Source organism: Zootoca vivipara, chromosome 15, assembly GCF_963506605.1.
Source record: "Zootoca vivipara chromosome 15, rZooViv1.1, whole genome shotgun sequence".
Classification (NCBI taxonomy): Eukaryota; Metazoa; Chordata; class Lepidosauria; order Squamata; family Lacertidae; genus Zootoca; species Zootoca vivipara.
Genome location: NC_083290.1, coordinates 4504905 through 4518745, shown reverse-complemented (window position 1 = coordinate 4518745; position 13841 = coordinate 4504905). Strand labels below are relative to the sequence as shown.

Below are 13841 nucleotides of genomic sequence, written 5' to 3'. Positions count from 1 at the left end.
GGTCACTATCACAGACGGGGCGGAAGTGATTTCCGAGCTTTCCATGCCGGCGTGGAGCGCTCCAGGAAGCCTCAGCCTATTGTGAGCAGTGCAACAACTAGCGAGAGGAAGCGGCTGAAAAATCACGGAGGAAGCCCACGAGACAGATGGAAGTCGCAAAAACAATTCACATACCAAGAGAGAGGGGGGGGGGACAGGCTAGGTTTCAAGACTCTTAAATCATGTTCCGGATCTTCTCTCTCAGTCCAAGCCATTCTCTCTCCAACCCCTCTCGCCAGTAACCTGACTTCGGCAACGGACAACGCCAGCGATCAGCAAAAGCCAGTTTTGCAAGACAGATGTGCGAAGTTAAGAACAAGATCCGGCGTGCGGGACAGTAACTCTAAGTCACTGCAGAACTTGCTTGAGGAAAGAGAGGAAAAGCACACACATATACACAGAGACAGCAAGAATGGAAGATGTGTCCCTAATGCTTAATACGGGCTAAAGCTTAAAATCGTAGAATTGTAGTGTTGGAAGGGACTATGAGAATCATCTAGTCCAGCCCCCTACAATGCAGGAATTTCAGCTAAAGCATCTGTGACAGAGGGCCATCCAATCTCTGCTTGTGTGTAAGGGTGCTTCTTATTTTGCCATGAATTCCCCACCATTCACTGGAGTAGCTCAGTGGTACTGATCCAGGGCCAGGGCCGGCCCTACGGCCAGGCTGGGTGGCGCGGGGTGCCGGCCGCTCAGCCGCACCCTCGGCAGCAGCGCTGTGTGCTAAGCCTGCCCGCCCGCCATGTAGCAGTGCCCTCGGCAGCCGCGCTGCACACTGAGCCCGCCCGCCCGCCGCGTCGGAAAACGGGGCAGCAGGGGGCGCCGGAAGGATCCGTCGCACCACGGCGCCAGAGGTGCTTAAGACGGCTGTCCAGGGCCTATTGAATCTACAATTCACCAGTGATTGTTCTCTTCCTAAGCTTTTCGTTAAGTGGGTTAGCAAAATAATTCAATCCAACTCCTCTTGATTTCCCACTCAGCTGACAAAACACTATGGGGTTTATTATATTTTTATTTTTAAGAGGGGAGGGCTTGGTGCTACACCTTCACAGCTGTGCTCTTCCACATGAAATTTCGGGGCTCTGCCCTGGCCCTTCTCCTAGCCCTTAACAACAGGAGGAATGCTTAAGGAGGTGCAGGCAACACCCACGATGGAGGCACAGCAACTCAATGCAGATGTCTGGTAAACACACAACCACAGCTTTTAGAATTACATTTTGTTACACTTTATTTTATTTTATTTTATTGTTAATGGGTGCAAGCCACATCCATTTTTTTAAACGCCAACAAAAATGCCATAGATTGCACCTGCTTTGTTTTTATTTTTTTACAGTTGGGACTGGGTGGGGTTCAGTAAAGTGCAATGGGACACTTGGAAGAGAGAAGCACACCATTTCACGAAACCAAGAGCAGCACTCTCGCCCACAACTTCCAAGGTCACCGTGTCCTCCGGGGCTTTCTGCCGCCCCTCCTGACTCCTCTTCCAAAGAATTAGGAAAGCAAAACCGATTCCCGAGAAAAGAGGAAACGGCCCGCAAAACAATTGCGCAACTCGATTGGCACAAACCCTGAAAGGAATTTATCAGAATACAGAGCATGAAACAGGCCGGTGCGCTTTGACGGGGGACCCTATCCATCCAATGCAGCACACAAGAACCTGCCTTCCACCGAGTCAGGCTATTGGTCCATCTAGCTCAGTATTGTCTACACTAACTGGCAGTGTCTCTCCAGGCTTTCAGGCAGGGAACAATCCCAGCCCTACTTGGAGATGCTGGGGATTGAACCTGGGACCTTTGGCCTGCAAGGCAGATGCTCTATACCACTGAGCTACATTCCTGTCCCCATCAGAAACTCATTGCCTCTACGTTTGACTCCAAGATGAGAAAAGCACTTTGCGCACAGACCTTTCCTCTTTTCCTGCCACAATTTTTTTTCTTTTTTAATCATACTATCTTCTTCCCCCTTGTTACTCCTAGAGAATGTCTCCCTGCACATGTTCAGAGGTCCTTAGCTCTGAAGTACTTTGATTTCTAAAAACAAGGCAGTGGCAACTCTGCTTGCAACCTGGCATGAGAGACAGGGTCCTCTGCTCCAGTGGGCGTTTTGTCTCTTCCTTGCCCTTTTTTTGGGCATGACCCCTTCAGGTGGCATGGAAATCATCTCGGTACCACAAGGAGGTTCTGCGGTCATCTCAGCTGTGAATTAGCACTGGCTCCGGAGCATTATCTCCCTCGGCCAGTGATGCTGCACACCATGAGCAAAAACTAAAAATAAACACATCAAGAAGACCGAACTCTAGGAAAAGTAGCAAAGCCACAGCTTAATTCAGACAGGCAATCTGATTTCAAATGGTTGCAATGCCAGCAGAATCTCTCGCAAGAGGCTTCTGGGCAAGGCTGGGGAGTTTGGGCAGCCAAGGGGTGGAGCTGGTGATCACTCGAGGATGGCGCCCGGGTGTCACGAATTTGGTCTGATTCCACTGGGCTGCAGCTGCTAAGATGTGGGGATTTACCAGCATGATATTAGAATCATAGAATCATAGAGTTGGAAGAGACCACAAGGGCCATCCAGTCCAACCGCCTGCCTATTAGGGCAGGCACAATCTGTGCTGTTGGTTGTCACAGCCAGTTGCAGATGTGCATCTTAAAAAGCATGCTCTCCAGAAAGCTGCTTTTTTGTTTTGTTTTCGATATGCCGGACGCCACCCAGAACAGACAGGAAATGGAGGGCTCCCCTGCATGTTTCAGTCAGGGAATGTGATGCGAAAGGAGCCTGGCATAAAGCTGGAGGGTTTTTCGTGACTGCTGTAGCCTCTCACTCCAAGCCGACAAAAGCAGGCTGCAAAGGGAAATGCAAGAGCGCTTGCTATATATTATAATGATGCATAAAATCCCATCCAGCAGTTCAGTACAGTACTATTGACTTGGAATATTTCTCATAGTTCATCTCAGTAATTCCTTACACTAGCCCAGTCATGTTAAGGCACAGAAATATTAAACCCGAAATGTGGGTGAATGGACCAAGGCTGAGCAAGAGACCTGCCCCAGTCACAGAGCGCCTGCTTTGCATGCAAAAGGCCCCAGGTTCAATCCCCTGTATCACCAGGTAGGACTGAGGAAGCCCCTGTCTGAATACCTGGAAATTCGCTGCAAGTCTGCATGGACAATATTGAGCTAGATGGACCAGTGGTCTGGTTCAGTATAAGGCAGCTGCCTTTGTTCTTCCTCTCTAGAACACATGAAGCAAGAGAAGGTGAAAGTGCCCCTGAGCACATGCAGAGTGCACTTCCAGCACCGTTAAGTGTGAAGAGTGCACCCCACGTACCAGGGAAAAGAGGCAAGTCTCGCCTTCCTAGTTTGCAGGCCATGAGTTGTCCGTTTTAGGGAAAATCAACTTCCATGATTCTATGATTCAACATGTGGCTTGCAGAGTTCATTTGCTAAGAAGCAAATCAAAAGCAAAACTACAAGAGAGCAAGCATGTTTTTTTTGTCACCAATGACCAGGACAACGGTGCCATCTAGTGTCTGCTTTAAACAACACAGCAAGAACAAAGATTTTTTGGGAAATTGTAATCCAACTTCATATGGGTTCTTTTTTCTTTTTAAAGCATGACTTTTTCAAATCTTGGTGTGTTCACAGAGCCCCCAAGTGGTGGGTTTGGGCAGAACTCTTCCATGCAGAACCAAAAGCCACGAGAGCAACAAACAGGCAAAGAGGAGCGGTTTTACTGAACCACAATCAGTAAGCAGCTGGTTTGGGGGTTTTTTTGCCCAACACAGAACTCTTCATTTCCAACCATTACCCCCACTACATGTCTGAAGCTGGCAGTCCACTTCCACCCAAAAGAGAAGCCCCAGAGGAGGTTATTGTTTCACCTCATTTTGATAATTCAGTTCCTGGGAGTAGATAAGGACTTGTATTTTTTATGTTGTGTAGTGCCCTGAGATCTACGGATGAAGGGTGGAATACAAAATAAATAAATGATGTTCAGAAAAAAACGCAGGAAATTTGATTGCAAACTGGGGGGAAATAGTTTCGGAGACTTCCCTGTATTTGAAAGTCACAGAGTTGGAAGGGACCACGAGGGTCAGCTAGTTCAACCCCCTGCAATGCAGGAATCTTTCCCCCTCAATGTAGGGCTTGAACCCACAACTCTGAGATTAAGAGTCTCATGCTTTACCGACTGAGCTATCCTAGAAAACCATCTCTGTTAAGTGGAACAGCAAGAATTAAAGGCGACGTGAAACTTTAGGGTGGGGGATGAACAGCTAGCAGCCCACAAAGCCACTTTATTTGTCTCCTGTACATGGAAGCAGAATTTGGGACCTGCAAGGACCTCAGCCTACAATAGGCTGGAGTTTATTCACAAGAACACGTCTCTCTTAGAGCATAATAAGAAAGCTAGTAGGAAGGTGGAAGAATTAAGGGAGCATGGAATGTTGGAGGTTTTGATTTCAGCAATGTTGCTTTTACCGTGTTTAATCCTGCACAGTTACTTCCTTGTGGTTTCTTATTAACCGGGTTGCAACAACTTCCCAATCGCAATAAAAAGCTGTTAGCGCCATGTGTAATTGGAACACCAATATTGATCAGTTCAGAAGAGATTCTGGTTAATGGGGTCTTTTCCAGTGCCTTTACTTTAATCACAATGTGAATGCTGGATTTTCTTCCACATGTAGTATCTAGCAACTATTATGAAATAAGGATTCTGTAGCTTAGGGGCAGGCCACATGCTCTGCAGGCAGAAGGTCCCTAGTATAATCCTCAGCATTTCCAAGTAGGGCTGGGACACTGGAGAGCTACTGCTAGTCAGTGCAGACAATAATGTACTACGTAGACCAGGGGTACCCAAACTACGGCCCCCGGGCCGGATGCGGCCCAATTGGCCTCCCAATCCGGCCCGCGACAACCCCCGCCGCCTGCTGCCGCCGCCCGCTCTTACGGCGCACAGCGCGGCGACGATCTTAAAAATCGGCAAAAAATCGCCGAAAATCCTTTGTGTGCATGCGTATGGGCTTCTCCCGACCCAGAAGAGGTCATTTCCGATGCACTTCCGGGTCGGGGGAGGCCCATACGCATGCGCACAAGCGATTTCCGGCGATTTCCCCCCGACCGTGCGCGTGTGCGCATGCGCACAGGCGCGCACTCCCCCGCCCTCCGGCCCACTGCGCGGTAAGTCTGGGGACCCCTGACGTAGACCAATGGATTGTAATCACTCGGCATTAGGGTGGGACAATGTATCAAGACATAATCCAAAATCGCTTTGAAGTCCACATTGTGCTAATGGTTTTATAATATTTGACATGGCAATATATCGCAAATCACAATGTGTTTGTGTGTGTGCTATGTAAAAAAAATAGAAATTTGTGGGGGAAACTGTGAAGCCAGTGGTTGCTTCCTTCATGATTCCTGCCACCCCTGTTGCTCTGTACTATAAAATAACAGTTGTAAGAGTATGTTAAAGGTAAATAAAATAAGTTTTAGACCCCTAAGCAGTAGCAGTTGCCAGGACATTAAGCTGTTTGCCTCTACATAGTTCCAGCCTTATTTCAGACATTGTTATATATTGGTATATCACGAGATTTAGCTGGTGATATACAGTGGTACCTCGACTTTACAGTGGCACCTCGACTTACGAAGACAATCCGTTCTGCGGCCGTCTTTGTAAGTCGAAGCGCCCGTTCTGTGCATTTAGCGCAGGCGCAGGGCGCATGTAGCGAAAAGACATCCGGGGTTGTTGCCTTTGGAAGTCGAAACCTTCGGAAGTGGAGTCGTTGGGATGTCGAGGTATGACTGTATCACGATGTTGAAAGCCAGACCAACCAGGCATGGATAACAGGTCTGTTGATTTCAATGAGCCTAACTGCAGTTGCAGAATTTATTTATTTCATATATTCCTAAGACCACTGTTCAACATAAATGGGCCACAAAGCTGTTGACAGAACTGTCAACAAAACCATCCCATCACTCCAATAACATGATAAATAAAACAATAAAAACCCACTTAAAAAAAAGCAAAATAGGCACAATATGACTTAATATGCCTGTTGTGGGGGAGAAAACAAAGTTCAACACAGAGGTGGACGCCTGTCTGATCTCAGCTAGTTTCTCCATCCCTGCTTTATTCAAACCTCTGCTGTTGTTTCAAACAGCCACCTTTCCCCTCTCACCCTCTCTCCATTCCTGTTTTACTCAAACTTTCCCCCTTCAGTGTCTCCCCCTTCTCATGATACTCTTACTTTTCCATTCCTCGGCTGCCTCATGTGAGAGAGGTGCAGAGCTCTCATTATATTTTTATTACATGCAGCAGAGGTTTTCAACCCTCTTGAGTCCACGGCTCCCTTGACCAACTACATTCTTTCTGCGGCACCCCTGTGGGGCTCAGGAGCCCAGATATGTCCCCCCCCTTGCCTGCCTGCAGAGCTGGCAGCCCCTCACCCTTTTTCAAACACTTTCCCCAGGAGAGACACAGTGTAGACAATACTGGGGTCGGTGGATCAGTGGCCTGTATAAGATGACTTCCTATGTTCTGATTTAAATCAGTCCTTGATTCAGATCCATGAGGACCAGCATCTTCTGCATGTTTAATTGGGCTACATGTTATACATGATAACCACCAGAGGGAGCCCTTATCCATATACTGTACAGTACCGTATGATCAAATATCCCAAGTCCCATCTAAAAAGGGTCAGCGTAAAGGTGAGATACACTAGTCCTCATGACTGCACAAGGCCACCTGGAGAAGTAAACATAGGGCCAAAGTTCACTATGTTTTCCCAACTCATGCAGTGTCTAAACCAGGGGTAGGCAACCTAAGGCCCGGGGGCCAGATGCAGCCCAATCGCCTTCTAAATCTCACCCTTTTTCAAACACCCTCCTTTGTGGAGTGCTCCCTCAAGCCTCCTCTCCTCTCCCCTCTCCTTGGGAGTTTTCGGGGGGGGGGGCTGCTGCTGACCCTGGTTTCTGAGCCTTTTCCCCCTGCCCCAAAGAGAGCTGCCTCCTCAGGTCACCCCACAGGAGCCTGGGAAGAGGATGCCCCCCAGCCTTGGTGGCCCAATGGAGACTGGCCAAAGGTGAACGTGAGGCAAACAGCTTCACAAGCCCTGGGGAGGCAGAGATGTGAGAGGGCATCAGAGGAGGGAGGGAAGAAGGAAAGAGGGACAGAGGCCAGTGTTGCCTGTGGCCCCCCTGGCCATCATTCAAGGCACCCCAGGGTGCCACAGCATACTGGTTGGAAACCACAGACATAGTGAGATAAAAACAAACCTCAGAGTACACCCTCCCATGGAGTCACATGTGTGTACACCCACCCACCCACCCTCGCACACCCACCCACCCACCCACCCTCGCACACCCACCCTTGCTTACCAAGTAGAGCAGAAAGGTGTGAAGACCCGTTCCAAGTCCCACTGAGGACAGAATGCCTAAGCCTACCCAGTAGGCACACCATAAGAGCTTCTTCTCCAAATAATGCACATACTAAGAGAAAAGAGGATGGGGGAGAGAGAATAAAAGATTACACTTTCACAAGAAGCTGTAATGCTTATTAAATCCTTCTACAGCATGCCACTGAAAAGCAAGTAAAAACACAGACATTTCGGAAAATTGCCATAAAACCAGTTTGAAGGATGTGTCATATCCCTGGTGCTGCCTGAACACCTGAGAAAAGACAACCATGTACCCAAAAGGTTGGTGCCAGGTGGGTCTCCCTGGGGAGAGCATACCTTAAAGGGGATGGGGAACTGTTATTGTGAGACAGTAGCACCCATCAAAATGTAACAGGATTCTGGGTAGTTCAGAGAAAAGGAGGGCAGTGGCAAAATAAAAAAACCTGCAATGCACAATGTTTTACCATTTGGTGCTGATGCAGAATTTGAGTCCTGGGCTGAGAACCTCTTAAGGCAGGGGTGGGGAAGCTGTGGGTCCCTCCAGACATTGCTGGACTCCAATTCCCATCACTCCCAACGGGGTGAAAGGTCAGGGACGATAGAGATTGCAGGCTGGCAATATCTGGAGAGCCACAGGTCCCCTACCCCGCACTTCAGGTGCTGACATCTGCTCCAAGAAAGCCAGATCTGGAGGAAGAACCCAAAAGCCAAAGACCAGCACACAGAGAGGTGAACCTCACATGGGTGCTAGAAAAAGCGATTCTTTTACCTTATTTCTATATATAAAATTACAATTGCTCAACAGGTTTCCATTTCAGCATACAGTACATATCATCAGAATGCAGCTGTTACTTATCTAAGACCCTAAAGGAACGTTTTTCAAAGTTTGACGTTTTGTTATGTTTTCATATGTGTTGGAAGCCGCCCAGAATGGCTGGGGAAACCAAGTCAGATGAGCAGGGTATGAATAACAAAATTATTGTTATTCTCAGGAGCCTGGTTGCTGGATCAGGCCAGTCACCTACCTAGTCCAGAATCCTGTTCTCACAGTGGCCTGCCATGCCTAAGGGAAACCCTCAAACCGGACTTGAGCACAACAACCCTCTCCCTACTCGTGATTCCCAGAAAGTGGCCTTCGGGAGAAGCAGAATACAGCCATTGTGGCTAGTAGCCGCCGAGAGCCTCCTCCTCTGTGAATTTGGTGGGAGCAAATTGCATAGCTTTAACTGTGAGCACTATCACTTAGAGGAGAAATTCCATATTTGGAGGATACGAAGCGACCGTCTCTTCTACTGATGCCCGTTGTCCAATTCCGGGCATTTTTTCTTTCTTTTTTTAACCTGCTGGCTTACCGACCGAGAGAACGCATGCAAACACATCCTGAAAGCGCTAGGCCCCGTTTGATATGTAGCGTTACCTGTTGATGTGCGCCTTCGATATAATACACAGTTGTAAGCAGTGACAGCAGCAGTAAGAGAGACACTACGATCCTTCGGCGATGCCACAATCTTGGGAGAGGGGAAATAAATAGTGTTGTTAGAATAAATAATCCAGAGAAGGAGACCACACTGACACGCACTGGTACGGTACCTCCCTCCCTGCCCCATTCATATTCATATTTCAGCCATAACAACAACAACAACAATTATTTTTATTATTATTAGTACTCCACACATCTGATCGGGTTGCCCCAGCCACTCTGGGCGGCTGAACCTGATAACCCCCCTGCTCTAGCGAGCCCAAAGGAATATAGGAAGCTGCCTTATATTGATCCAGACAAACTCTTCCTAAGAATTAGAACACAAGATTCCAGAACAGGCTCCTGAGATCTTTGGAATTTTTAGGAGAGGACCCCCCCCCCAAAATTATGTTCCGTCCGTCGCAAAGGTGCAGTTCCTTTGCCATGGGTTGGATCCTGCCCCATTCCATTAGGTGCACCACATTCTAGAGTCAGGGGAAGGGAGAGAGAAAATCTCCCACCTCTTGGACTAAATCAGGACACAGTAAAATCTAGGCATTGATAAAGGATGTGGAGGCAGAGGGGAGGGGAGGGGAGCTGGGGGTGGTGGCTAGTGAGTGCCTTTCAACTGCAACTGGACCCAACCTCATTTGGGAGGGGAGGAGATACCCCATTTTGGGACCCCGTGGTTCAAGAGTAAAAAGTCAAGGAGAAGTAGGCCTTTACTTTATGGTCAATTCTTTCAAGTTTAATAATGTTTCCAGGAAAAAATACTGCAAGGTAATGAGTGGCTTCTTCCAGAGGACGATATCCAGGCGCTCTTCTCGTTCTCTCTTCTTCTGTTCGCTTGACGGAGAAGGCTCTGCAAAGAGGAAGGGGGGTGGAGGGAAAGGGGAGAATTGGGAGAGAAGAGCTATGAGAAACAGGCAAGCATCGCCAGCCCTGTGAAAGATTTCACCCTCCGAGTGAAACAGCAGATATTTGCTCAGATGAGGAAATTCCCTTCTGTGTATGAGCCCCTGTAAGTCCATCGACAGCCCTGGAGGCTTCATCACCCACCAGATTGTTGCTCAGCTGGGTACTTGTTCCAAAAAGCAAAAGGGCTAATACAGGGGTGGAGAAATGCAGGTCTAGGGGGTCAAATGCTAACCTCCAGATCATTCTGCCTGGCCCCTTGGAACTCTCCCAAAAGCACACCCCAAATGGCCTTGCTCTCAGCCCTCCTTGAATGTTTTTGCCTGGCTGGAATGTGCCCTTGAACTCTGATCATGCTTCTTGCCTGCCTGGATGGGCCACAGGGAGAGGTGTTTGTGGGAGCGGGTGGATATAGAAAAGCCTGATATTTGCAAGAAGAGAATGCATTGTACAAAATAAGACTAGTTAAGCAGCACTTCCTTTAGCTTACATAACAAAAACAGGTTGCAGTGTTCAGCTTTTTTGGGCACAAAGTGTTATATGACTTCATAGCCTGTAGCACTGAGTAGACACAGCCTGGTCCTGAAAACCTTTTCAACCGGGGGGGGGGGGGGGGCTCTAGCTCAGCAGAGGAGCATCTGCTTTGCGTGCAGGTTTAACTGCTGGCATCTCCAGGTAGGGCTGGAAAGACCTCTGCCTGACATCTTGGGAGAGCCACTGCCAGCCAGTGTAGACAGAACTGAGCTAGATCAAACCAATGGCCTGACTCTGTGTCAGTCAGTTTCCCATGTTGCTGGACTCCAGCTCACATCAGAGGATGAGATAGCATCAACGACCCCGAGAACCACTATCAAGGACAGCAGGACAGTACTGAGATAAATCAGGTGTGGGGAACAGAGCTGCCAAGTTTTCCCTTTTCTCGCAAGGAAGCCTATTCAGCATAAGGGAAAATCCCTGTAAAAAAGGGATAACTTGGCAGCTATGGTGGGGAACCCACCTGAAGTTTGATTTTATAGTTTTAACTGATTTCTTGTATTGCATCTTTGTAGTTAAGCAGTATATAAATTATCTAAATAAAGTAGCTCTAACACAAGCAATCAGAAGGAAGTAACTCAGCTGTCACCTCAATAGTGTACAGACCCTCTCAACTAAAAGTATCGAAGCCAATACAGATATTTACTGAAGTTTAAGATCTGAGAAATTTCCTCCTCCTGCCCCATCCCAATTTCCTTTAGTGTCGTGCCCATGGTGGGTGGGGACAGAAGCAAAACAAAAACAAAAAAACCCTGGGCAGAGCAGCAGATGAGACTCTTATATTTGCACAGTAGGCTACAATCCAACCATGCAAAAAAACAAAACAAACAAACCATGGTTTCTGTACCCCCTCCCTCAATACACACTTCCCCAAGCAAGAGGCATTATCCCAGTTACTGTCTCACCTGTGAAGTTTCCATTGTGCTGCTCTTTGCCCATCGCCATGCGCCTCAGCTCTGTTCCATTCTCTGCCATTTCATAGATCAGTCACTTATGGGGACCTACCTTCAAAAGAGACAAGATGCAAAACTCACAAAGCTGTTAAGCCAAAAGTTGCCCGACAGCAAAAACAAGACTCTAGTAGTGTGAGATGATTCAGCCAGGAGTCCACATTTCCACTTGACACCCTCTCCAGAGCAAGGAATGCAGCTCAGAGAGGGAGCATTTGCTCTGCGTTCAAAAGGTCTCTAATTCAATATCCAAGATCTCCACACAGGACTGGGACTTTCCCCAGGAGAGACACTGCCAGTCAGTGTAGACAATACTGGGGTCGGTGGATCAGTGGCCTATATAAGATGACTTCCTATGTTCTGATTTAAATCAGTCCTCGATTCAGATCCATGAGGACCAGCATCTTCTGCATGTTTACCGTGTTTCCCCTTTTTTAAGACACCGTCTTATAACTTTTCCACCCCCCAAAACCACAGGGTGTCTTATTTTCGGTGGGGTGTATTATCTGTAATTTTTTATTACCGGTACGGTTTTTATTACGGTATGATCTCCCCGACTTCATTCTGCATCCCTCCACACTGCCCACTATTGCCCTGGGGTCAACTCACAAACCCCCAGCTTCTCTTCTGCCTGGAGAGAGGGATTCATCCAGGAGTCTTTTCCAATGCTCCACGCTGCAGCCGCCAGTTCCGGGTGGCGGGGAGGCAAGCCTCCTCGGCCAGGCCAGGTGGAGGCCACTGGCTCAGGCTTTCTGGCTGGCCCAGGAGGGCGCTCCAAGCGCTCGGCGCTGCGGAGCGCTCGGCGCGCTCCATGCTGCAGCCGCCTGAGGGAAAAGAAGCTCGAGGGCGGCGGCGGCGGCTCCTCAGGGGCTGCTGGCTGGGAGGTAGTTCCGTGCTCGCTCCTTCCTGTATACGGAGCCCAAACTCCAAGGAGGCGGAGAAAGCGACCCACCCCTGGCCGCCTGTTCCTCCGCGTTTGCTGCGGCTCCTTGCACCTCCCCGGGGCCAAGGCGCCCAGCGGGAGAGAGGGAGAGAAGAGGCGGCGAGCAAGGAGCTTCCTTCCCTTCTCGCCCACCTTTTTGACCGTCCCACCCCCGGGCAACCGGCCACCTCTGTTTGCCTCAGCCGTCGCACACCCTTTCCCCGCTGCGTGCCCCGGCTGGAGGAACGCGGGCAGCCGGCTGGGAAAGAAGGGGCAGTTGAGGGAGGGGAGAGCGGCGGCGGGGCAGCTGGGGGTGACTGAGGGGAGAGAGCCCTGGTTTGGGCAGGGCGGTGGCCGGCGGGGCGCTTTTCCTTCGCGAGGTGGGCGCTTCAAACGGCGTTTTTAAATGCCATTTTCCCTCCTCAGAGCTGACTTTGCTGCGTTCCTCCTACGCGTGCGCTCTAGCTGAGCCAGGAACAACTAATTCCCGCGCTCCAGCTGATCAGCACCTCCATGTTCTTGCTTTGCCCGCGCCTGGGTGCTCTGAGCGCTCCACGCTGCAGCAGCCAGTTTCAGGCCCTGAGCTGGCAGACATGGAGGTATGTCTTATTTTCAGGGTATGTCTTATATTTCTCAAATGCTTAAAATTGCTGCCCTGGCTTACTTTATGACTACGACTTAAAAAAGGGGAAACAGGGTAATTGGGCTACATGTTATACATGGTAACCACTAGAGGGAGCCCTTATCCATATACTGTACAGTACCGTATGATTTAATATCCCAAGTCTCATCTAAAAAGGGTCAGCGTAAAGGTGAGATACACTAGTCCTCATGACTGCACAAGGCCACCTGGAGAAGTAAACATAGGGCCAAAGTTCACTATGTTTTCCCAACTCATGCAGTGTCTAAACCAGGGGTAGGCAGCCTAAGGCCCGGGGGCCAGATGCAGCCCAATCGCCTTCTAAATCCGGCCCGGGACAGTCCCATAAATCAATCAGGATGTTTATTCGGCTTTACGCCCATCATAAAACACAACACAACAAAATAAATCAAATAAAACAGCGGACTCGTTCAAGCCACAAATAATATAACACAATTCACAGCTCACAAGGACAAATATTAACATTTAAAAAAGAAAAGTTTAAGATTATGATTAAAAATTTAGGCACTACGCTAAAATCAATATCTGATGTCATTATAGAAAATTCTTATAACTATAAATAATCTGCTAACATTCCATTCCGTCTCTTGTACGAGAGGACGGCTGTTAGGAATTTAGCAACCTGTAGAGTAATATAAGGATCCACATCTTGAAGAACCCAGGCAAGCTGTAGGTCAACTGGTTTGTCAGCCATAGGCTGGATTATGGAATTTAGTATACTAGCACGAGCCGAACTGTACATAGGGCAGATAAACATAACATGATGTAAAGATTCAGATGTTTTAATTTCACAAGCACACATTGAAGAGACTTGGCCCTTAGTAAATCTATGTCTCAGCACGCTTGTTGGAAAAACATTAAACCTAGCTTTAATGAAGGCACATCGGTGAGACGCGGCCGTAAGCGATGTTAAATAGGACGGAGCACGGTAAATAGGGGTTATGCCGAAATTTAACGGCGAGCATACTCCA

General features: G+C 48.6%; 1 protein-coding gene across 3 annotated transcripts in view; it reads right to left on the bottom strand.

Annotated features, from left to right (window-relative positions):
* VMP1 (vacuole membrane protein 1) overlaps positions 1-13841 on the bottom strand; it is a 109599-nt gene that overhangs the window by 82685 nt on the left and 13073 nt on the right. For all 3 annotated transcript variants that reach the window (XM_035140115.2, XM_035140116.2, XM_035140117.2), the window contains exons 2-5: positions 11243-11342; positions 9615-9750; positions 8847-8937; positions 7410-7520 (exon numbers count right to left, since the gene is read on the bottom strand). In XM_035140115.2, the coding sequence (XP_034996006.1) occupies positions 7410-7520; positions 8847-8937; positions 9615-9750; positions 11243-11312 (408 nt within the window). In that variant the 5' untranslated portion in view covers positions 11313-11342. The remainder of the gene's footprint in view (positions 1-7409; positions 7521-8846; positions 8938-9614; positions 9751-11242; positions 11343-13841) is intronic.